Here is a 24111-nt window from a genome sequence, read left to right as displayed (position 1 = left end):
CGACTCATCCATTGTACTCCCTCTGTCTCAAAATGTAAGCAAAAATGAGTCAAATAAACTTGATGTATTTGGTTAAAGATTTGGACTAAATACATCCATTTTTGTTGATCAACTTTTGCTTATATTTTGGGACGGAGGGAGTACGTGAGAGTTTTCCATGCCTTATCATTTTGTGTATACAAAAGAAAGATTATAAGTTTTAAAATTTTAAGATGTTGAATGAACAATTTTTGAAACACATTCTATTTTTTACTACTTTTATTTTTAAATATAAGACATTTTAAAAGTAAATTGTATGATTCAAAAAAATTAATTTTAGTATTAAATATTATTTTTTCGTCTTTGTGAGTCTAACCAACTAATAGGAACATCGTATAAAATTGAGTTTGAATCCAAGATTGAATTTTTAGTTACTAAGCAATTTTACAAATATAATTGTTACCTTTTCATTGTTTTTATTGCAATTTATTCCATTCGGTTCTTATTACAAGAGAAGTTTTACATTTTAAATTCATAATAAGAATTAGAGGAATACTTGAGTATCATATGTTCTTGAAAAATACTTGTATAGGTATAACACTAAATAAATGTGTTTGACACACATATAAAATTTTAGCTACGAAGTTATTTGATAAAAATAAAAATATTTCACATATATATTCAATAATGTGTACTATGGTGTTGGGTGTGAACTTTTTTTGTTCTTGAAGGATTAAAGTATCTTAGGTACTTTTTTTTTAAAAAAAAAACTTGGTATCCGGTCCTAGAACCGATTAATTTAAGGGGACCAATTCTACCGTCCACTTGCGGGAGTCCGACTTAAAGCCAGAGTTTTTTTACTCTGTATGGACTTAGCCCATTGAAATTGATACAAGGGGAAATCGAACTTAAGACCTTAAGAGGAACATACTTCAAGGACCCAAGACAACACTATCTTACGTACTTATTTTATTTATAATAAAATATGTGCTTATAAAAAAAGAAAAAGATGACACGAAATTCAATACTCTTCAAAATTCAAATACTCCCAAACAATAGAAATTACTAGTACTAGTAACTCTTTTCCCCATTCCACACCATTACTAATCACCAACAGTCCATCTAAACAAAGTTTACATGTTCATTGAATTATGCAACAAATCAATCTAACATTGGTTGTCTCAGGATCATTTAGTTTTTCAAATTTTCTCTTTGAGAGCATCTTAGTTTTTCAAATACACCAAAGCATACAAGACAACAAATACTAGGTTCTCATTTCTCAAGATGTTACCGATATATTCATATATTTGATCTAATTCGATAATGCAACACCGACACCGTTGAAACATTTTTCAGTATCTTCCATCCCTTTTCCGCGAGAATCTTCAATTTTTTAAAAAACATTTTGAATGACAAAAATGATCTTCAAATGCACCAATGCTGGTCTCCTACTCTCTCCTTGTCACCTTGTCCTTACAAAAACATGTGGTGACGTAATTAGGCAGAGTTTTCACAAAATGTTTTGTTGATCACCCTTTATTGCCAACAATGCAGTTCCATATGCAGCTTCTGTTTGATCTGCACGACTCACAGGTAACCCCAACACCCTCTCCCGTATCTTTGTCCACTTCTCATTTTTTGCTCCTCCACCGGCTGTGAAAACTTGATCAACCTCAGTTGCACCTAGCTCCTTTAGCAACCCATATCCCTTTGCCTAAAACACCATATTTCAAGAGTACTTCCCATTAGGATCTCGTGGATGAACACATTCCCAAAGGGTAGAAGCTAAATATTATGAAACACATGATTTGATAGCTCTACTAATTTGAACTAAAGGATAAAAGAGTTGAAAGAGATAAAAGATCGGGGTTTAAACCCCGATGAATATGAAAATATTACTACTAACATAATAACTAATACACTGACATTGTTTTGCCAACACAAAAATTATGAAACACGATCTAAAATGAGTCGATAAGATTTTTACCTCTATACGTGCAATGGATTCCAAAATCCCATGCAAGTATTCAACATCATTTTCTGGACGTGGAAGTAGCCTGCCCAAAAATTAAATTCCATCAGTTATTATGCAAAATAAAAAGAATGTTGGTTGGTGGTCACACATGTGAAGTGAAAATGAGTTTGCTTTGATAGTGGTATGGTGGCACAGATAGCAGAACCAAATTTGGCTGTCACTGAACCTAAATGAACTACTAACATAAATCTTATACTATTCTTTATATGGAACTTGAAATGACCTTTCTCCTTCCAAAAATTGGCTCACTCATCATCCGTAATAAAGACAAAAAATGTCAAAGTAGAGTCCTTTTGGGACACTTATTAAGGATTGAAAAAGAGATATTAGCAAAAAAAATTGAGACAGTATTAAATGAACAGTTATGCCTTTAAAGCTCCTAATAAATACTGTGGGCCTTGAGCAGGACCTCAAGTCAACTATTCTACTGAAATTAAATGCATTCTAACTACTTATGCAAATATGCAGTGCCTCATCAAGAACGAATTTACATATATGGAAAATGTGATTATCAAGTGTTAACGAGTCTTACATTGAATGAGTATTTATAAGTGAGGACTGTCTTTACATTACAAGTTGGTTTTGTAAGAGTTGAGTTAGACTCGGCCCAAATTTAATATGGTATTAAATGTCTTTTATAACCTGGTTTTATGAAGGTTGAGTTAAGTCCAACCCAAATTTTAATACTATGCATTGAATATTTCAATTTTCAACAATGTGAGGTACTCTCTCAATTTCAAAATAAACGTCGTCCAATGTTCTTTTACATACACTAAGAAAAGTAATAAAAGAATGAAGAATTGTAGGAGTACTAATAATTTTACAATATTTGTGGGCTAACAACAATTGTCATTAATGCATTCTAGAATAGTGGTGACTTGAAAAAGTAAAACTACACTTATTTTAAAACTTTTTTTTTTTGCCAAAGTGACATTTATTTTGGAATGGAGGAAGTATCTTTCAATGACAGAAATTAACTTGTATTTAATAGTCACGTACTACTACTTTTCTTACAAACCAGAGATGCTTTGGAGAATATCCTCATTAACAAGCTTTTGATGCTTCACAGGATGATTTGTAAATTTAATGAAATGCCAGAGAGAAAATAGTAGTATTCCAGAAACAAAAGGAATGCAAAACTTCCATTGACAGGATTTAAAATTTGTTTGGAAACCCATATTCAAATAAATCTAGAATTAAATTGCACTGTTAAGAAGATTCCTTACAAGCTAACTTTATAAGGGGATTGAATTCCGAAAGTTGCCTATTCCAACATAAAGCAGAAAGGATTCAGTACCTTGGAGCCAACTCTGGATCTGCAATTGGAAATCTTTCACCAGCTTTTGGCAGAGGATAGTAGTCCAGAAGAGATATTTGTGAGGGATTGATTTGTTCACTCAGTTTCTCTAATTGATCATCGGTGAATATCTGTCTAAGAACAACGCCGCCAGTGTTTGAAGCACCGCCAACAAGCCATTTATCATCAAGGCGATGACTATACACCCCAAACCGAGAATCTTCAATTCTTGTGTTGCTTAATAGTTTAATAGCAAGTGTTGAACCCAATGAAGTGACCTAATCAAGCATTATGAGAAACAAACTGAGTCATAAAAAGCTAATGTGGTTAGAGCATTCACAATGGTGGATCCAAAGAGGTGCTAAGCTTATAAGCTTAAGCACCAACAATTGGAGAGAGTATCCTATATAAGCTCCACAACTTATCTCCCACGAATGGACCATATTGCATTTGGAATAATATTATTGTAGACAAGGATGCATTTTTAAATAATGTTGGGTTTTTGTATGTTGGCTACATTTTGCAAAAACATCTTTTAGCCAAGTGTTGGGACAAATGCGTTAGCATGTGGAACAACATCCCATGACAGGTTATCTCGCGCCAGCAAGTGCTTTATTTTTGTATGCAATCTTTCGAATATTTGCTTGAAGAATTGTTTTGTGCTAACTTGTACACCAAGGCGCACGTGGTTGATTAAACTTCAGAAGGCGGTTTACTAGGTTACTTGGTCCTCAAGACTATTATAAAATAATAAGGAATCAAAAGATTTAATTTTATAATATAACCCCCGAAGGTTTGCTTGGAGCAGAAGTTTATTGATTCAAAGCCCACGAAGGTTCTGCTATATAAAGGGTGTTGCTAAACCCTATTTTACTCACTGAAGCCGTATTTCTTACAAAGCGTGTGTTTAGGGTTTTAGTGTGTTAATTGTTAATTGTGAGCCTTTCTTGTGTCTCCTTGATGCAAGCTTAGGACTGGGTTTATCGAGTTGTAATTGTGGACTACTCCTAAGCTTTGAAGTACGGAGTTAGTTTGTGTTTGGTTGTGATTTACTCAAGAGCTTTTAAGCGAGAGTAAATTCTAGTTTCTAGGAGTGTGTCTCCATCATTGGTTCTTATTGTGTTGATAACAACGTTGTCTGTGTTGTTAGAGGGAATTGAGACGGGGTCTCATATCTAGGAGTTCCTAGGTAGAGTTTGCACGGGTAGTGTCTAGGTTAGAAGACTTGTAGAAGTGTGTCTGCTGTGGTCTTTGAACTAGAACTATTATAGTGGATTCATTCCTGGATTGGTATCCCCAGAGTAGGTGACGTTGCACTGAACTGGGTTAACAACTCTTCTGTGTTATTTATTTTACTGCTGTTTACTGCTTTATTGTTCCTTCTGTTAGTCAAGTGTTACGACAAGTGTGTGAACATCGTACACGAGATTTGTCTACTGTGTGCCAGAATTTCAAATAACATTTAGCTAATCAAATGCAAGGATGTGTGGTTATTAATGGGGCTTATATAGTGGTAAATGTTTGAAGGTGCGTGATTGGGGGTTGTGGTGCTTAGGTTGAAAAAGGTAAAAATGGATGATGGTACATGTGTGACCCATTTATCCATTTACAATGGGAGGTGTTGGGTTTTGGACGCTCTTAGTTGAGTATGTAAGTAACATGATCTTGTAATGACGAAATAAATAGTGTGGCAATAAAAATACGACTAATGCAAAACTATGGTGAAAGCAAATACATATTTTGATTGTTGAAGCCATGCATTCTGTTTATCTAATTTATTTAATTAACAATCCAAGATTCCAAGTGCTAGAATCAGTAAATGTTGATATTTGTTAGAATCTCTGACTAGTGCTAATTAAGGATTGGAATTAGCAAATCATATATATTAGGCTTTTTAATGTATTTATTGCGATCTTATACACTGTAGTGTGATGTAATTTTGACAAAATAAAATTACATTAAGTTATCTTTCTGAAAATATTAATTTGTCTATCACGAAACCTAACAAATCAAGAATATATATAACTAAAGAAGGATAAGTTTAATAAGAAATTACAGCTTTTCCAGGTTGAGTAGCACGGGCCGCAAGAAATGCAGCTATACTGTCAGTTGTTCCGCTGCATACAACACACTCTTTTTGGAAACCTGAAAGGATATGCATATGTATATGATTTTCAATTTCACAGCAACAAAGATTTTCAATTGTTGAAGTAAAGGACGATTTGATGCCATTACATCACAGCAATAAATAAGACCAGAAAATTGTTTTACTTGTGCATCAGCCAACAACTATACAATTAGCTCTAAAAAATGGGGTTGGAACCTAACAATTTAGATCTAATATGGTTCTTTGGAAGGCTCTCTTAGACAGAATGTATTTCTCCAAGTGTATAAAGATTCTCACACAACTGCAATTCATATAATTAAAGAAAACATACCAAATTTATTTCTAAGTTCCTCCTTCAAACAAGCAATTGGAGTTCCTGGTGCAACAACTGAAGGTAAAAGATGAGAATATGGTTGACAGACTAGCCATGATGGATATGAGTCCACTTCAGGATCATATCCAACCTACAAAACACAAAAACAATGAATAAATTTTCCAACTCCGATATTGCAACAGAGACATAATTATTTAAGCTAGAAAAAAAAAGATAATATGTTAGAGCTTCTTAAATGATGCCTTCAAAGCATTATTATAATCTGAAACTCCAAGCTTTCCATGAAGAAGCCACAAAAGCCAATCTGCTTGGTGCAACAACAGAGCAGATTTTTGGTTTGAACCCTCCTGATTCCACCATGAGACGAGCTTACACAGAGTGGAGGATGCAGTGCATACTGTATGGTTTGGAGGGGCAATGGATTTTACAGCAGGTAGTGCATCAGGACAACTTTCATTGTAAAGTAAAGGTCTCCACAGCGGTTCTCCTGTATCACTGCAATATCAGATTACCATCCCCACTTCAGAATTCATATACAATCTTAACTCAACTAACATTATTATTTTCAATCGTGGATCACGTAAAACAACGTTTTGTTCAAATACAGCTACTTAACATTGCTATAGCCACTATTTAGCAATATTTTGTACTAAATAGCACATCGCAAAACAATAACGATTTGTTCGAATTTGGCTAAGCTATAGCCACCATTTAACAACACTGATTCACGCACAAGACGCAAAATTGATCATGTACCTGTCAACAATCATAGTAGTTGCAGATGTTCCGTCAATAGAAATGGATACAATATGCTTGCGAAGGTTAAGTGGAATATCTTCAAGCAACAAAAAGAGTGTCTCCTTCCATGAGCGTGCCCAATCACGTGACTCTCCATTCTTTCTAGACAAGAGAAACATAAGCCTCAGCATACTTTTGCAGCAGCATTAACAGGAATAATAACATCTAATTTAGACCCCGAAAATTGTAGAACAAAATTTCAAAATAATCTCCAAGTTAAAAAATTCCAGATCACATTACTCTCTGACAAACAACGAGTTATATCAACTATTATAATCGAAGATTTTCAATTTCAGGGACTATTTTGAATTAACAAGTTCAATGATTTTCAGGACAAAGTAGACGATTTAGGTTATGTTTGAATAAACAGCTTAATAAAGCATTTAGAACATAAATGCTTAGCATATAAGTGCTTATGTATAAGCTATTTCTATAAAATAATGTCAAATTGTTTTCATATAAGCTATTATAGAAAAGTTAAAGCAATAAGGACGCATCAAACATTGTTTTCATAAACTCTTTCAAACGGTGTCACAAATGATTATACTAGTAGATAAGTTCAAATAAGCCTGTACAAACACGTCTTAACTCCTTTAAATAATACAATTACAATTTACTACTAATTGCATAGGTTTTGATAGATCAGTGACACTTATAGGACATGAGATGAATATGAAACTCCAACAATTGAGATATAAAATTAAGAAAAAATGAGCAAGAATAAATGATTTCCCCCAACTCTAAAACCGTTAATCATGAAATTTTTTTGAAGAAGCTAAATTAGCCCACCCAAATTGGCGCCAGAGAGAATCGAACCTCAGACCTCAAGAGGAGCACACTCTCAGGTCCCAAGCCAATACCAATGCACCAACTCAATGGGTTCAGTTAATCATGAAATTAAAAAGGAAATGAAAATGATACCAAATATATCGGATAATTTCTCTTTGCCTCGGCTTGAATTGTACCAACAATGTCAATAATGGCAAATCTAGCACCGGAAGTACCAAAGTCCAAGCCAAGATAGAGGCTTTCACCTTCTAGCTGCTTCTTATTACTACTTCTGTTGTTACTGAGAGACATTGATACTGTCCTTGGTTTGTAACCTGATAAAAATAATCTGTTTCCTGCAACAAATAATAGTATGAAATTATTATTATTATTGGACTATGCTGAAGATGAAAATGAATAAAAAAGAGTGATTGTTTGTGGTTGTGATGAAAGTTTGGTAACATTACATTGCATACCAGATGTTCGACTATATGTCCAAGATGATAAAGTTGTGCTTGCTGGGTGGGTTACTGAAATGGCGCCTAACATTATTGTTTCCACTAGTAACTTGTGAGTAGCTCTTTCTTATCTTGCCCACGGATAAGGGGACTTCAGGAACAATGGTGGTAAAGTCACTCCGCGGACATGGGGATGATTGGGAAATGGATCATATGCAGTCAAAATTTTAATGCAGTTGATTTATAACCGTCCGATTACAATCGCACGGTTTAAATAAATTCAGTTAACAAAATACAGTTTTAAATCATAACCGTCCGATCTTGATCAGACGACTAAAAATGAAATGACTGCACGACTGCACCCAAAAATCGAATGCATGGAATCCTGGTCCGGATGATTGACATTTGGCAGGGTCCGGAGGGAAAGTTAAAAACTAACTCTCCCTTTTCATAATTTGAGGTATTTACACATAGATCGATGAGAACAAGTCAAACAAGTAAATTTGCATATTAACTTGTAACAAACTTTTAGATTTATATGTGAATTTATATATGACTTGTTTTTCATTGGTTGATGGGTAAAATATAAGCAAAAATAAGTTAAAAAAATTTATGTATTTGTTTTAAAATTTGGAGCAAATATTGTCGTCTTGTTGAATAATTTTCGCTTATATTTTAAAATCCTATTATGAGTTCATGAAAATCAATAATGGCACCATGTTTCAGTTCAATTCGGGTGGCTTTAAGTTTACCTTTTTTTTAGGAAAAAAAAAATTCATTAATTCAAATCGGCATAATACATCAATTGAAATTATTGCATATTTAAATTTACTAAAAACTAAAAATGATGAATATGCGAACAAGCTCAACACATCCGAGTTAATAGCATAAAATGGCTCAATGTCTACAAATATGACAAAGCCTACAATTGATATAATAAAATTCAAGTCTTCAGAATAGTCATGTCTCTTGATCTGCAACGTTGACGACTCTAAAATCATTGAATCTACGTTAAATGATTGAAACAAATCTGCAAATTTAAACAAAACAAACAGCGTTTCAAAGATGGGACAAACACCGTACGAAAACGGAATAACAAACAACTCCACACTAAGGCGGAAATAAAACAACACTATACGAAGAAATCACAAAGAAAAACCTCACATGAAACCTAACATCATGTATAAATCATTTATTGAATTAAAAAATATATAAAAAACAATCAAGAGGCTTTAAGTTTACTTCTTTTTTTTTTTGACGGGGCTTTAAGTTTACTTATTTGGCGGAAAAACTTTAGATATTATACTTGATGGAGTTAAGGTTTTATGTCCCCTTCATATTGTCTGTCGTTTTCTCTTTTAATATATTTGGAGTTGGTTTGTTCATTGCTACCACCTTTTTTGCTTAAAAAAAAAAACTTATTTGGCGGAAAAAAAAGGAGATAATAGTGCTACATAGGAGTATATTTGAGTCAAATTACATGTCATTTTTCGTTTTCGTGAAAGAAAAAAAAAACATTTTCACAAATTGATTAATAATGAATACTGTTTTTATAAATTTATTCTTATTGATGAAGATCCCAATTATGATAGTTGAAGTTCTTCCTTAACAAGATAAAATGTGGAATTTCAATGCGCTTTCTCTATTCAAATTAATGAAAAAAAAAAGAGGTATGTAACTTGACCTTGGCAAGTATACCAATTTTATTGTAAGTAATAATAGATTCGTCTTAACAAGGATTTTGTAACAAAGTAAAAAGTATTAATTTAGGAAGTGAGGAGAAAAAAAATTGCATTCGCTTATATATTTGAAAAGATAGACTTGATTTGTTTGAGAAATTTAAGTTGAGAAAGATGGTTAGCTTTTTTCGAATCGTTCTCCTATTCCTATTTGGTAATACGACGTTATATTTCTTTGCAACTCCCTTTATTATAACGATGAATTAACCCTAAAGTAGCGAGATGTACTTTCAATTAAAGACACTTTCTCATAAGCGAAGTTGGAATTTATGAAAACGTTAAAAGTAAGTGTTAATTTCTCGATACAGAATTCTCTGACCGCTTACAAATCTGTTGAGATTTGCAAGATTTGTTTTTGAGTTTCTGATGGTTTCCAAATCTGCCGGGATTTGTAGGTTTCTTTGTATCTGGTCGACCTTTTCCGCATCACTGTTGACTATTTGGAGCGAGCTGAGGAATTAGCTGCCTAGTTTTTCATTCTATCGTTGCCCCATTTATTTTTTGCTTGCGAAACTGCTTTTTGTATTCTGATGGGCCGACCACTTTTGATTCGAGATCGGGAGTTAGAGGCGGAATAGGCCAGGCCGTCCTACAGGGGCCTATGGCCTAGCCTACATAGACTCATGTCAATCCAACCTATTTCTTTAAATAGAGCAGACCAATGCTTTTTTATAAGCTTATTTAGCTAAATATATAAGGCCGCATGCCATTAAAAAAGCCTTTGAGACCTACCAAGCCGACATATTTAAGTTAATATGAATAATATTTTTACCATAATTATTATTTATATATTAAAATTTGTACTTTGATTAAATTATAAATCTATTAACTTTTTAGGTAGTTTATTAATCTACATTAGTTTTTAACATGTATAAATGTATTATTATAATCTAGAATTGAAATATGGTGACATATATAGTCAAATTCTCTAAAATATCATGTTAAATATCAAAAGGAACTTTGGTTTATTAGTTCATAAGTATATTTAAAAATAAATATAATTATTTATTGGGTCATGCTAAACAGTGCCCCTGGGGCACTAGTTAAGCATATTAAAAAAAGAAACAAATGAAAAAGTTAATGATGAGAGAGAATAATTTTTTACATATTAAAACATTGAATGCACAATTTACGAGATGAAATTTCCATATTTATATCCTTAACTAGTGCCCCAGGGGCACTGTTTAGCATTTTCCTTATTTATTTAAATATGTTCATATTAAATAGACTTTTAAACCGTTAACAGACCACATCAGACTTTCAAAAGGTCAGACTCAAACCTAAAAATTAAGTCTATGATAGGTCGTACATGCCTTCAATTTTTTGACAGGTCAGGCTCAAGCTTGGCAAAACCTAGTCCGGCCTAGCCTATTCCCACCTCTAGTTAGAGTCTTAGGGCATCTTTTTGGGTTGGGTTGATGGTCTGGTGATTGTGGAGTGTGTACTAGGTGGTGTCTGTTTTTAGCTTTTTCATTAGTGGTACGCTTATATACGGCGCCTTTGTTTTGTAGTTCTGTTTTTCCGGCCTATGTTCGTCTTGTGCAGAGACATGATATTTTTAATAATATTTTGCAGTTAAAAAAAAAGTGAGTGCTAATTCTATAGTCTCTAACCTCAAGCTCAGTGTAACTATCCCTAGTGCTGGTTAGATTAATTATCACATATCGAGATTTAAAAGCTTTGTTACAAGACAAATAATTCTTAAGAACAATTCATAAATATGCTAGAAGAATTGACATAACAAAAGAGTTAAAAAATTACACATACAAAGTAATCAGTTTAAAGCGCTAGAAGAATGGCTGGATACTTCTTTCTTGGAGTTCCTTGTTCTCTCTTGAATGATTTATAGAGTTTATTGTGCTCGAATTTGCGTCCCATCGTGCCACGATCAGTCCCATCGTGGAACGATGCTTCACAATTTCCCATTGTGGCACGATTTGTGCCATCGTGGCACGATTTGTGCCATCGTGGCACGATACTAGCTGTAGATTTTCATCAAATATTTTTGATCTCATCGTGGCACGATGCATTTTAAAGCTAATTTCTTCATTTTTTGCTCTTTTTTGTGTAACTTCTTCTTCAAGTAACTTGATTCACAATTTCTTTCTTTATTTTTTTCTCTTTTTTGTGTAATTTCTTCTTCAAGTAATTTTTTGTGCTCCAATTTGTGTCCCATCGTGCCACGATCAGTCCCATCGTGGGACGATGCTTCACAATTTCCCATTGTGGCACGATTTGTGCCATCGTGGCACGATGCTACCTGTAGATTGTCATCAAATATTTGTTCTCATCGTGGTACGATGCATTTCAAAGCTAATTTTCTTCATTTTTTTGCTTTTTTTTTTGTGTAATTTCTTCTTCAAGTAACTTGATTCCATAGGTATTTTACATGTTTTGGCTCTCTAAAAACTCCTAAAATGACTAAAAATAAACCTAAAAACTATCTAAAAACATCATAGAAATTTTGTCATCACAACTTCAAACTTAAATTGTTGCTTGTCCTCGAGTAACATGTTCGTCAAACAAAATCGTCAATGAGTTAACAAATAAATTTAGATGGTAGGAATTTCACAACCTTGACCTTTTAAAAAATACCTAAAATATAATTATCAACCTCACCCACAAATATAATTACCCCCAAAATCACCTACCACTCTTTGAGATTTACTTTTGCCACCCTATTCCATTTCTCGCGCATCCTACGAAATTATCAAAATATTCTCGTCTACAACTTAGGTAGCGGACATCCTAAAAAATACCCTATCTTTATGACGTCAGCTACTTAAGTAGCGGACGACATTTATAAAAATTTCTTATATTTATAACATCCGCTACTTAAGTAGCGGAAGAGTAAAATGGACAAGACGTAGGGCATGCGAGTAACTGATATAATGACAAAAGTAGACCTCTCACCCTTTTTCATGGCATAATAATGGGCTCCTTTATGAAATGTGTTCTTTTCCATTCTATAATAATTTTTTTAAGGGTTAAATATGTTTTTAGTCCCTATAGTTTTCCAGAATTTTCATTTTAGTCCCTGAAGATTTTTTCCACACTTTTTAGTCCCTGAAGATTTTTTCCACATTTTTTAGTTCTTGAAGTGTTTTTTGTCAATATTTTTAGTCCATACTTTTTCACTCAACTCGTGTATACCATTCTTAATTTTTAATTTTTTTCTGCGGTCATGTTTAATCCATTATATGAATCTTTGTCACAAAAGTTTAAATATTTTTTAACAAAAGATGAATTAAATATGAAATTTTTAGTTTTTTGCACATAAAAATTCACATAATTCAACTTACGTTAAACAATTCTAAATTTTTATCCGAGGTGTTCTTATAATATTATAAACATGAATACAAAAAATCATTCACAAATGTGAAAGTATACACGAGTTGAATGAAAAGTATGGACTAAAAACATTGATGAAAAAAAACTTCAGGGACTAAAAAGTGTGAAAAAAATCTTTAGAACTAATTAAAATGAAAATTTCTGAGAAACCGTAGGGAAAAAAAACAGCGTTTAACCCTTTTTTTAATTAGTATCCAAATTGATTTTTGAATTTTTAGAAGATGTTATGTGTTATCTAATTTCAGTTTCAGAAGTACTTTCGTTGCAATTTACAATAAAATCAAAGAATAATTTTTGAAAAAAAATTGCTTTTAATAAAACTACTAACAGAAGCAACCAACAAAGAAAACACATTGCCAATCCAACTGTATTTTTTTCTTCTTCTCGTAAAATATATATCATTTGCGCATAATTATAAAGGCTAATCCATCGAATTTTGTAAGATCCAAATGAGTTGTAAACTCTCATTCAAGCCTTGTGAGACCTAAATGAGCGACAAACTCTTCCTAGGAGTTTTTATTCTGTTGCATGCCTAAATTAAGGATCAAACCCAAGACCATGATTAAGCTAAAAAATACATGCGCCATCTCATTTATGTGTTTTTCGGTGCGACAAACTCTTTTTTTTTTTATTTTTAAATTGACCAGTTTACTCTTTACTTTTACATTTGTTGTAATTTTGATCTCAAATCATAATTTTTTTTCTTAAAATGTGACTTGGTGCTAACAATGGTTTTTTTTTTTACTGATATTTTATCTTATATTTATAATAAAAAACGATGAGAAGAATTCATTAAAAAAAAAAATTGACAGCACATGTCTTTTAGCATGCATGACCACTTCGGCTTTCATTTGCTTTGTCACAACAACACATGTATAGTGGGAGAATTTGATGAAAAAAGTATATTAGAGAGGAAGTGTTAAATAGTAAATATTACTAACAAAAAATAAAAATGAACAAATGTTCAGTATTTAAAATGAACAAATGTTGTTGGTAAGATTTGAAGAGCAATCTTTTCAAAAATAAAAAATAAACCAGAAGCTCTTTATATGCAGCTTTTCTTTGTGTTTTTGGCCTAACTTAAGGAGAAAGGAGGCAAAAAATAAAGCTAGGCCAAACAAGCTTTAAGTGACTTTCACTAACATAATTTATGGTCCTAAATACACATTTAAGTATATATATTATTAAAAATCAAGAACATAACCAAAGATGTTACTTGTTTCAACCAAAGATGGTTGGCAAAATAATTGAACCAATTTAAAAGATATTTAATCCAAAATTTAGTCTAGGCCAATATACAAAATCAATTTTTTAGTACATTTTGATTTTCAATTATTTTTATTTGTTAGTATTTAAAATTTTCATTAAATTGGATTGATCCATACATATACATTATACAACTACGATGATGCGTAGGTAGGGCAGTTGCCCAAATTTGGTATATGCTCTGCCCATCATATTACCTATATTCCCATGGTGGAAGGTATAATTAAGAAAGCCATAAATTTTTTTGTTTTCTAAAAAATAGTAACGCTATATTCCCATGGTGGAAGGTATAATTAAGAAAGCCATAAATTTTTTTTGTTTTCTAAAAAATAGTAACGCTATATTCCCATGGTGGAAGGTATAAATTATAATTAAGAAAGCCATAAATTTTTTTGTTTTCTAAAAAATAGTAACACTATATTCCCATGGTGGAAGGTATAATGAAGAAAGCCATAATTTTTTTTTGTTTTCTAAAAAATAGTAACGCTATATTCCAATGGTGGAAGGTATAAATTATAATTAAGAAAGCCATAAATTTTTTTGTTTTCTAAAAAATAGTAACGCTATATTCCCATGGTGGAAGGTATAATTAAGAAAGCCATAAATTTTTTTTGTTTTCTAAAAAATAGTAACGCTATATTCCCATGGTGGAAGGTATAATTAAGAAAGCCATAAATTTTTTTGTTTTCTAAAAAATAGTAACGCTATATTCCCATGGTGGAAGGTATAATTAAGAAAGCCATAAATTTTTTTTGTTTTCTAAAAAATAGTAACGCTATATTCCCATGGTGGAAGGTATAAATTATAATTAAGAAAGCCATAAATTTTTTTGTTTTCTAAAAAATAGTAACGCTATATTCCCATGGTGGAAGGTATAATTAAGAAAGCCATAAATTTTTTTTGTTTTCTAAAAAATAGTAACGCTATATTCCCATGGTGGAAGGTATAATTAAGAAAGCCATAATTTTTTTTTGTTTTCTAAAAAATAGTAACGCTATATTCCCATGGTGGAAGGTATAATTAAGAAAGCCATAATTTTTTTTTGTTTTCTAAAAAATAGTAACGCTATATTCCCATGGTGGAAGGTATAATTAAGAAAGCCATAATTTTTTTTTTGTTTTCTAACAAACTAAAAAATAGTAACGAGTGTTTCTACTAAAAAAAAAATAGTAGAAATTTTATATTGGAATTTGTGCATGCAAGATACTCCATCCGTTCCATAATATAAGCGTACATGAGTAAAAAAAACTTGATGTATTTGGTTAAAGATTTAGACCAAATACATTCACTTTTATCTATATTTTAGGACATAGGGAGTATTAACGATGTAAAAAGTCATTTTTCTGTCATTAATTGTCTTTTTATTTCTTTTGTTGGTATGCTTAACTAGTGTTCCGAAACACTGTTTAACATTATTAAAAAAATAAAGAAAAATATTAACATGTGCACTAAATACACATGTAGTAATTTATTTATTTTTTAAAAATTTGTGCGTTATATTTCTAAGAGCAAACCCAAAAAGAAATTATAATAACCTTTTGGCTTAAATGCAGTTTTACCCCCCCTATTTTGAAAAATGCGGAATTTTACCCCCCCTATTTTAAAATGCGGAATTTTACCCCCACTATTTTATAATTTGTTGGATTTTGCCCCCCCACCAAAATTTTGCACAAAATCTGCTTCTGAGCCTCAAGTTCAAAGCTTCGCACAGAACTCAATTTGGTTCAATAATTCACCAAACTGGTACCGAAACGATCGCAATCGAGTTAGTTTTCCACAGAATCAAACTCCACTAAATTTGGAGTTACAGAGAGAGATTAATTACCGTTTTAGTGAAGGTCTGTTCAAATTAATTATCGTATGAAACTACTACTGGTATTTTTGTCATTCCTCTCACCCTGCAGCTCATTTTTTAATACTATTTACATGTATGGAAATCTAACGAAATTACCCTTGTTGGCATTTCAATTTCGTCGAATTTGGAGTTACGATATGTTCAGTAGACGATGTTGAATTTGAAGATCACAAGTAGATTTCTGCAGAATTAGTAATTGGACATACCTTCACTAAAACGGTAATTAATCTCTCTCTGTAACTCCAAATTTAGTGGGGTTTGATTCTGTGGAAAGCTAACTCGATTACGGTCATTTCGGTAGCCGTTTGGTGAATTATGGATCCAAATTGAGTTGTATGCGAAGCTTTGAAGTTGTGACTCGAAAGCAGATTTTTTGCAGAATTTTGGGGGACATACCTTCACTAAAACGGTAATTAATCTCTCTTTGTAACTCCAAATTTAGTGGGGTTTGATTATGTGGAAAGATAACTCGATTACGGTCATTTCGGTATCCTTTTGGTGAATTATTGATCAAAATTGAGTTGTGTGCGAAGCTTTAAAGTTGTGACTCGAAAGCAGAATTTTAGGGGGGGCAAAATCCAAAAAATTATAAAACAGGGGGGGTAAAAGTCCGCGTTTTAAAACAGGGGGGGTAAAACTCCGATTTAATCAAAACAGGGGGGGCAAAACTGCATTTAAGCCTAACCTTTTTTTCTGTGGTGAGTTTCTTTTTTTGGTGAATTGTGTGGTGAAATTATGTCAAGAATAGCAAAACATAAATAAATACAACGTTCATCAGTTGCATCCCTTTCTTTCACTATCTTCCCCTTCCAACTCCCCACATTTATTTCACATAAATAATTAGATATCACTCTAGCAGATTATCCTATATACATATATCTCCATATATCAATTATTTTCACATCTATATTAACTATTAGTTCTTGTATATATAAGGTGGTGATCAATCATAAGTGATCACAGCACAAAGAGAAAGAAATATGAGAAGGGAGTGTCATCCATTGTTGAGGGGTGTGAGAGAGAATAGCAAATATAAATATGGATTTTCTGTATATGAGATGGATTCACTCACAAGTATATGTGAGGTTGTGTTGCCTTCATTGCCAATGGATATTGATGCTATGAAGAAGCTTAAAAAAGAAGACCAACATGATGATGATGATGATGATGATGATATTTCAATCAAGAATGTGCAGTCTTTCTTCAACATCTCTGCTTCGCAGTATCCAATCCCTCACGAGGTAGCTGAGACAATATTGAAGAGGGCAGTAACAGAAGCAGTGATATTGATTAGAGTGATTCTATGGCTTCTAGCAACAAGGTTAGGCACTTTGTTGATTTGTGGTTTGCTCTGTCTTAGTAAGGAATGGCCCTTTATCAACAACTTCTCAAGTATGTCTTTGGATAAAAGAGAGAAGATTGTGCAGAGGGGTCTCAATCATAAGTTCCTCACTCCTTTTAGACTCACATTTGCTTATATCAAAGTCCTATGCCTCTTTGTTTTCTTCTCTCGGGTATGTCTTAATTCTTCAGCCTTGCTACATAATACTTCTCTTATTTATCAATTAATTAACCATCTTATTTTTCAGGTTGATGAAAATGGTGATAATCCAGCATGGAAAGCCATTGGATATGTGGTATCATCAGGTGATGAGAAAACAACAAATGTGACCAAAAAGAGACCCCTTGAAAAAGGGATTATAGAAACCATGCACGAAAATGACTCAACTCTTCAACAATCTCTAATTAACAAAGGCCTCAATGTTACACTAGACTCCAAAAACAACACACTCAAAATAAAATGTGATGCAGTAGTTGTTGGTTCTGGCTCTGGAGGAGGTGTAGCAGCTTCTGTCCTTTCAAATGCAGGACACAAAGTGCTTGTTCTAGAGAAAGGAAACTATTTTGTTCCAGAGGATTATTCATCACTAGAAGGTCCTTCGATGGATCAACAATATGAATGTGGAGGAATGTTAGCTTCTGTTGATTCAAGAATACTTGTTTTGGCAGGTTCAACAGTTGGTGGCGGCTCAGCTGTTAATTGGTCAGCTTGCATAAGAACACCAAAAAAAGTGTTAAAAGAATGGTCAGAGGAACACAAACTTTCCATATTTTCAAGCTTAGAGTATCTATCTGCTATGGAAACTGTGTGTGAGAGAATTGGTGTCAATGAAAATTGTACACAAGAAGGGTTACAAAATCAAGTACTGCGAAAAGGGTGTCAAAATCTTGGCTTAAAAGTTGATTATGTTCCAAGAAATTCATCGGGGAATAATCATTATTGTGGTTCATGTGGTTATGGTTGTCCAAAAGGAGAGAAGCAAGGGACTCAAATTACATGGCTTGTAGATGCTGTTGAAAAAGGTGCTGTGATAATAACAGGATGCAAAGCTGAGAGGTTTTTGTTTGAAAGTAATTACAAGAATGGAAATGCAAGAAAGAAGAAATGTTTGGGTGTTTTGGCAAAGACTTTAAAGAGTAGAGTCACAATGAAGCTGCAGATTGAGGCCAAAGTAACAATTTCTGCAGGTGGTGCACTTCTGACACCTCCATTGATGATATCTAGTGGTTTAAAGAATAAAAACATTGGTAGAAACCTTCATCTTCACCCTGTGTTAATGACATGGGGATACTTTCCAGAATCAAAATCAGATCTCAAAGGTAATATTTGAAATATAAATTTTTTGTTAGAGTTTAGTTAGTTTTTTTTTTTGGTAATTAACCATGTTGGTAATTAATCATGTTACTGGTGCGAAGTAGTCACTCGCTAATTTCCATTAGGAAACCAGGATGACTACCGTTAGTAGAGTCTATCCTCCAATCCACATTTTTTCATCCACAAGGCTCGCAGTCGAGACCTTATGTGGAACCCATGCACCCACGCAAAACGTCCCAGCAGTACAATCACTAGGCTACAACACAAGGGACAATTGGTTAAAGTTTTAGTTAGTTTGCTAATCTCTATATAAAGAGTAAAGTGTAATCATCTTCATTATATTTTAATGAGTCGCTACTGAACCTAATAAGTTTTTCTCTTTATCAAGTTTCTTTTTTCCTTTTTAGAGAGAATCTATCGACACACTTTTCTTAACAGACACACTCTCTAATTAATTGGTTGAAATTCAAATAGATCTCACTTAATCAAGTAGGTCCCACATAAATTTGACCGGCCTCTTGGAATTTCAACCAATTAGATAGTGTGTGTTGAGAAAAGTGTATTAGAGACACTATTGCTAGCATAATTCTTTTTCCTACGAGCTGAATCTTCATCTCTTTCATCCTATGATTTATAACAGGTAAAGTCTATGAGGGAGGTATAATCACATCTGTTCATAAAGTACTATCATCATCATCATCATCATCATGCGATGATTCAAAATCAGACACAAGAGCCATAATTGAAACACCATTACTAGGACCATCATCATTTGCATCTCTATGTCCATGGGAATCAGGACTAGACTTCAAACAAAGAATGCTAAATTTTCCAAGAACATCACATTTAATCACAATAATAAGAGACAAAGCAAGTGGGAAAGTAACAACAGAGGGAAGAATAAGCTACAAATTGGATTCAACTGACAAAGAAAATATGAGAGTTGGTTTACAACAAGCAGTGAGGATTCTAATAGCAGCAGGAGCAGTTGAAGTAGGAACACACAGAAGTGATGGTCAGAGAATTAAGATTAATGAGAATATTAGTAAAAAGGAAATTGAAGAGTTTATAGATAGTGTTTGTCCTATGGATGGAGCATTGTGGCCAGGTGAGAGCTGGAATTTGTATAGTTCTGCTCATCAAATGGGGAGTTGTAGAATGGGCATGAATCAAAAGGAAGGTGCTGTTGATGAAAATGGTGAGAGTTGGGAAGCTGAAGGATTGTTTGTTTGTGATGCTAGTCTTCTTCCTACTGCTGTTGGTGTTAATCCTATGATTACTATTCAGTCAATTGCTTATTGTATCTCAAGTAGAATTGTAGATTTTCTTAGAAAGGGTCGAAAATCAAAAGATTGTTGATTTTACTTTTCTATGCATGTATGGATTCACAATGAGTTTGGTGAAATCATAGTAAACTACACTATATTTGTAAACACTATACTTTAGAATTTTTCCACTACTAATTGCATAGGTCTTGAGCACTTATAGGACATGAGATGAATGTGAAATTCCAACTATTGAGATATGAAATTAAGAAAAATGAGCAAGAATAAATGATTTCTCCTAACGCTAAAACCGTTAATCTATGAAATTGAAAAGGAAATGAAAATGATACCTAATATAGCGGATAGTTTCTCTTAGCCTCGGCTTGAATTGTACCAAAAATGTCAATAATGGCAAATCTAGCACCAGAAGTACCAAAGTCCAAGCCGAGATATAGAGCCTTTCACCTTCTAGCTGCTTCTTATTACTGTCCTTGGTTTGTTACCTATTAATAACAATCTGTTTCCTGAAAGAAATAATAGTATGAAATTATTATTATTATTATTGGAGTTTGCGGAAGATGGAGATGAAAATGAATAAAAAGAGTGGTTGTTTGTGCTCGTGCTGAAAATTTAGTAACATTACATTGCATACCAGATGTTCGACCATATGTCCAAGATGATTAAGTTTGGCGCCTAACATTATTGTTTCCACTAGTAACTTGTGAGTAGCTCTTTCTTATCTTGCGCCCACGGATAAGGGGACTTCAGCAACAATGGCGGTAAGTCACTCCGCGGACATGGGATGATTGGCAGGGTCTCGAGGGAGGAACTTTCTGCGCATTACCTACATTCTTACATTTTAAAAAACTAATGTCTCATTGCTTAAATATAATAATCTCTCTAAAGACAAAATATAAGTAAAAATGAGTAAAATATAATCATTTTTGTTAAACAATTTTTTCTTATATTTTAAGACGAATGAAATAGATACTCACATGACTTCATGAAAACCAATAATGGCGCAGTGTTTCAGTTCGGATGGATGTAAGTTTACTCAGAGGAAAAGAGGAGATAATGGTGTTACATAGTTGAGTTGTGGTTTTCGTTTTCGTAAAAGAAGTATTTTCATAAATTTATTAATAAATAAATATCATTTTTATAAATTTATTCTTATAAATTAATGAAAGGGAGCGTTTTATATGTTTTTAACGAGTATATTAGGATTATTTCATTGTTTTTGTTTGTTTTGCATTATAGAACTTAAAAGTTTGAATAATGAAGAAAATTGTGTATTTGATGTACTTTAAGGTGTCTTATTTATGAAGATTCCAATTATGATAGTTGAAGTTCTTCCTTAATGAAAAGAAAGTGGAATTTCAATGCTATTTAAGTTGGTTCGTAGCCAAAAGTCAAAGAAATTGTCACTAATGAAAGAAGCAAAAAGTCAAGTTTTGCTTCAGCAAAGTCTGACATGAACGTGTGGGATCTCACCACAGTAGTGCCAGACATGTCAGAAGACAAATCCTACGCAGCAAAACACTGCCAAGGCTCGTGTGAGATTGGTCATGGTCATTGGTCGTGGAATTCAAATGTACTTAGGCAGAATGTTCCATTAATCGCCTCTAACTGGGGGTCTTTATATCATGGTTTTTCAATCTCTTACATCTTGTTTCTAAATTGTTTTCTCATAACATTTGCTTATATGGTAGGGTTAGAATCTAATTTGCTTGCCTATCTACCAAATATCCAAATATAATATTCTCAAATATTCTCTCATATTTTACCATATTTGTCACTGCTTTTATTTCTAATCGTATACTACATTCGATCTTTTTTTATAAGAAATAATTGGCTTTATAAGTTCATTGAATAATTGATGTATCTATCAATTATTTAATGAATCTAAAAAGTGAGTTGTTTCTTATAAAAATGATCGAAGAGAGTATGTTGTAGTATTTTACTTTGTTTCTCATTAGTCCTTGTGGATCGATACTCTTTTTATTACAATGATAATCTTGCACTTGCGAGACTATATGGGGAGTCTCATGGGTTGGATCAACACATTAGAATAAGAACAATCACATAAGTAACTTTTAAGATAACACTTTCATCCAAAATCTTAAGACAATAGGTTTAATTATGGGTTGGATCAACACATTGAAATAAGAGCAAACACACAAGACTTATCCTGATTTGAGACATCATCGAGTAGAAATTATAATGAAAAATGTAGATTGCTTAAGAATTCCATAATATTGTGACATTGTGAAACTAATTTTGTATGAGATGTGAAACTAATTGTTGATAGTCTACAAAACTCAAAATGAGTTATTTAAACGATAACCATTAAAGATGCTCTTAATATATGTAATTTAGACAACGAGTCAACGAGATATCATATTTAGAAATTAAAAAAAATACCCCAAATACTATAAAAAATAAATTATTCAATTGTAAATTTTTGTATCAAAATACTTGATATACTCAACTTTTAATACAATATTTTATAATTATACCTTCTAATTATTACCCCCTGTTCAATTTGGGACTTCGATATCATAGATCAAAATCAAGATCAAAATCAACTATAAGTGCATGAAATCCAAATCCATTATTATTTCATGAAAATATCATGGTCCACGCTTGAATTGGAATCAATGAAACGTAAGCTAGACTCCCGCAAGACATGAATTGCACATGATGATATAAAGGCATACTATTAGTAGTTATTATAGGTAATTAGGTGAGTGGATTAATTGATAAAGAAAATGAAAACTAGATGAAGATGATATTCCCCATCAAAACAAGAAAGATGAAAATTTGAATTGGAAATTCGAATCCACAATTCCACATAGCATAACTACCTAAAATATGTCCCTGATTGCACGTGAGTCACTAGTAATTGGTATGGTTTAAATTAGAGGGGAAGGTAAACTCTAGCTTCAAGTCACACTCACAACACAAGCATCCCAAAGAAGAGGACCACTCAAAAATAAAAAGGTTGCTTCGTGCATCTGTCGTGTTATAAAGCAAACTATACCACACAACGTGGAGTCTGCCAAAATTAACATCTATTCCTTTTCTTTTCTATTCCTTGCTTATATGCTCTTACATAGACTATAGGAAAGAAAGTAATTAGGTTTAATCTAAGGCCGATCACGAACGCTACAGGTGTGAGAACGATCCTGATTAGGGAAGACTAAGACTGCGCTCGCATATGGAGAGGGGTTTGAGTAATATACTAAAGATTTGGGTTCAATCATCAGCTCTATTATAAATAATAAACAAAAAAAATAAACTATAGAAAAGATGAATTATTATTTTTTAAATTGTTTAATCACTAAATTGGCACAAAATGCCTTATGTTTTGCCATTTATGGTTGCCTTCCATGGGTTACCGTACATAATATTTTGGACTAATAGACGTTGTTACGGTGGTTTATAAATGTATTAAAATCATAAATACATATTTAATGTCTCTTTTGTTAGTAATTTTACTCATTAAATTTATTAATAAAATAACACATTTGATAAATAAATCAATCATCAGAAACAAATATTCTATGAATTTACAAAGTAATTTTTTTTATTTTTTATAATAAAGACCAAAATGACCCGTGATCATAACTCGGTTAACATGGACATTGCATGTTATTGAATGGTCTGAAGTTCGAACCCTAATACAATGGTACTCCCATCTATTCATCTTAAAATGTGAAATTTTAGCCACTAAACTACTAAAAAAACAAAATGAGCAATAAAAAGACACATATGAATGTGTTTAAGTTCAATACATTCGGCCTAAAATGAAAGAATGAGGGATTAATACAATGGTAAATTACACTTTTAAAAACTAAAATTGTGATCCACCTTAATACTCGTTACCGATACATTGCACACGGTTTGTTGGTTAGTTGAAACAAATCTCTGTCCTTTTCACTTATCTTTGAGATTACACCTCAAATACAATTAGTTCAACTTACTAGACTTTTTTTTTTAAATTTTTTTTATTAATGATTATTCTTCTCATTTTTAAGTTTATGAATCACCATCTGAGAATGATGTGAATGGTATTTTAAATTGGAAGCAACAATCAATCATTTTTTCCAATATACTTACCTTTTCAACTTTTTCTTCCCAATTCAACCCCTCGTCCTTAATTTGTCTTCTTACACCGTAGAAATTGAGTGCAAGTACTAAAAC

The 24111-nt window shown here is 32.6% G+C and overlaps 2 protein-coding genes and 1 long non-coding RNA gene across 4 annotated transcripts; 1 reads left to right on the top strand and 2 right to left on the bottom strand.

Annotated features, from left to right (window-relative positions):
- Positions 1-989: 989 nt before the first annotated feature.
- On the bottom strand, positions 990-7971 carry LOC123915139 (D-ribulose kinase). Of its 2 annotated transcripts, none has more exons than XM_045966288.1 (9): positions 7795-7971; positions 7472-7674; positions 6509-6648; positions 5995-6247; positions 5750-5882; positions 5368-5456; positions 3312-3589; positions 1967-2036; positions 990-1693 (listed from the first exon to the last, which is right to left on the bottom strand). In XM_045966288.1, the coding sequence occupies exons 1-9, from the start codon at positions 7865-7867 to the stop codon at positions 1490-1492; spliced, it is 1443 nt and encodes a 480-aa protein (XP_045822244.1). In that variant the 5' UTR covers positions 7868-7971; the 3' UTR covers positions 990-1489. The 2 variants fall into 2 exon arrangements, with proteins under 2 accessions (XP_045822244.1, XP_045822245.1); XM_045966289.1 differs by having other exon boundaries at positions 6151-6247.
- An 8754-nt stretch (positions 7972-16725) lies between these two features.
- LOC123916907 lies at positions 16726-20764 on the bottom strand. Its single transcript, XR_006812328.1, has 3 exons — positions 20561-20764; positions 20259-20432; positions 16726-18597 (listed from the first exon to the last, which is right to left on the bottom strand). It is a non-coding gene; the product is annotated as an uncharacterized LOC123916907 (long non-coding RNA).
- On the top strand, positions 16968-20076 carry LOC123916906 (long-chain-alcohol oxidase FAO1-like). Its single transcript, XM_045968484.1, has 3 exons — positions 16968-17501; positions 17577-18648; positions 19284-20076. Exons 1-3 carry the CDS (start codon positions 16968-16970, stop codon positions 20000-20002), a joined length of 2325 nt encoding a protein of 774 aa, XP_045824440.1. The 3' UTR covers positions 20003-20076.
- Positions 20765-24111: the final 3347 nt, after the last annotated feature.

Source organism: Trifolium pratense, linkage group LG3 (genome assembly GCF_020283565.1).
Source record: "Trifolium pratense cultivar HEN17-A07 linkage group LG3, ARS_RC_1.1, whole genome shotgun sequence".
Classification (NCBI taxonomy): Eukaryota; Viridiplantae; Streptophyta; class Magnoliopsida; order Fabales; family Fabaceae; genus Trifolium; species Trifolium pratense.
Note: the sequence above shows the minus strand (reverse complement) of the source record. Positions and strands in the feature narration are given on the sequence as shown.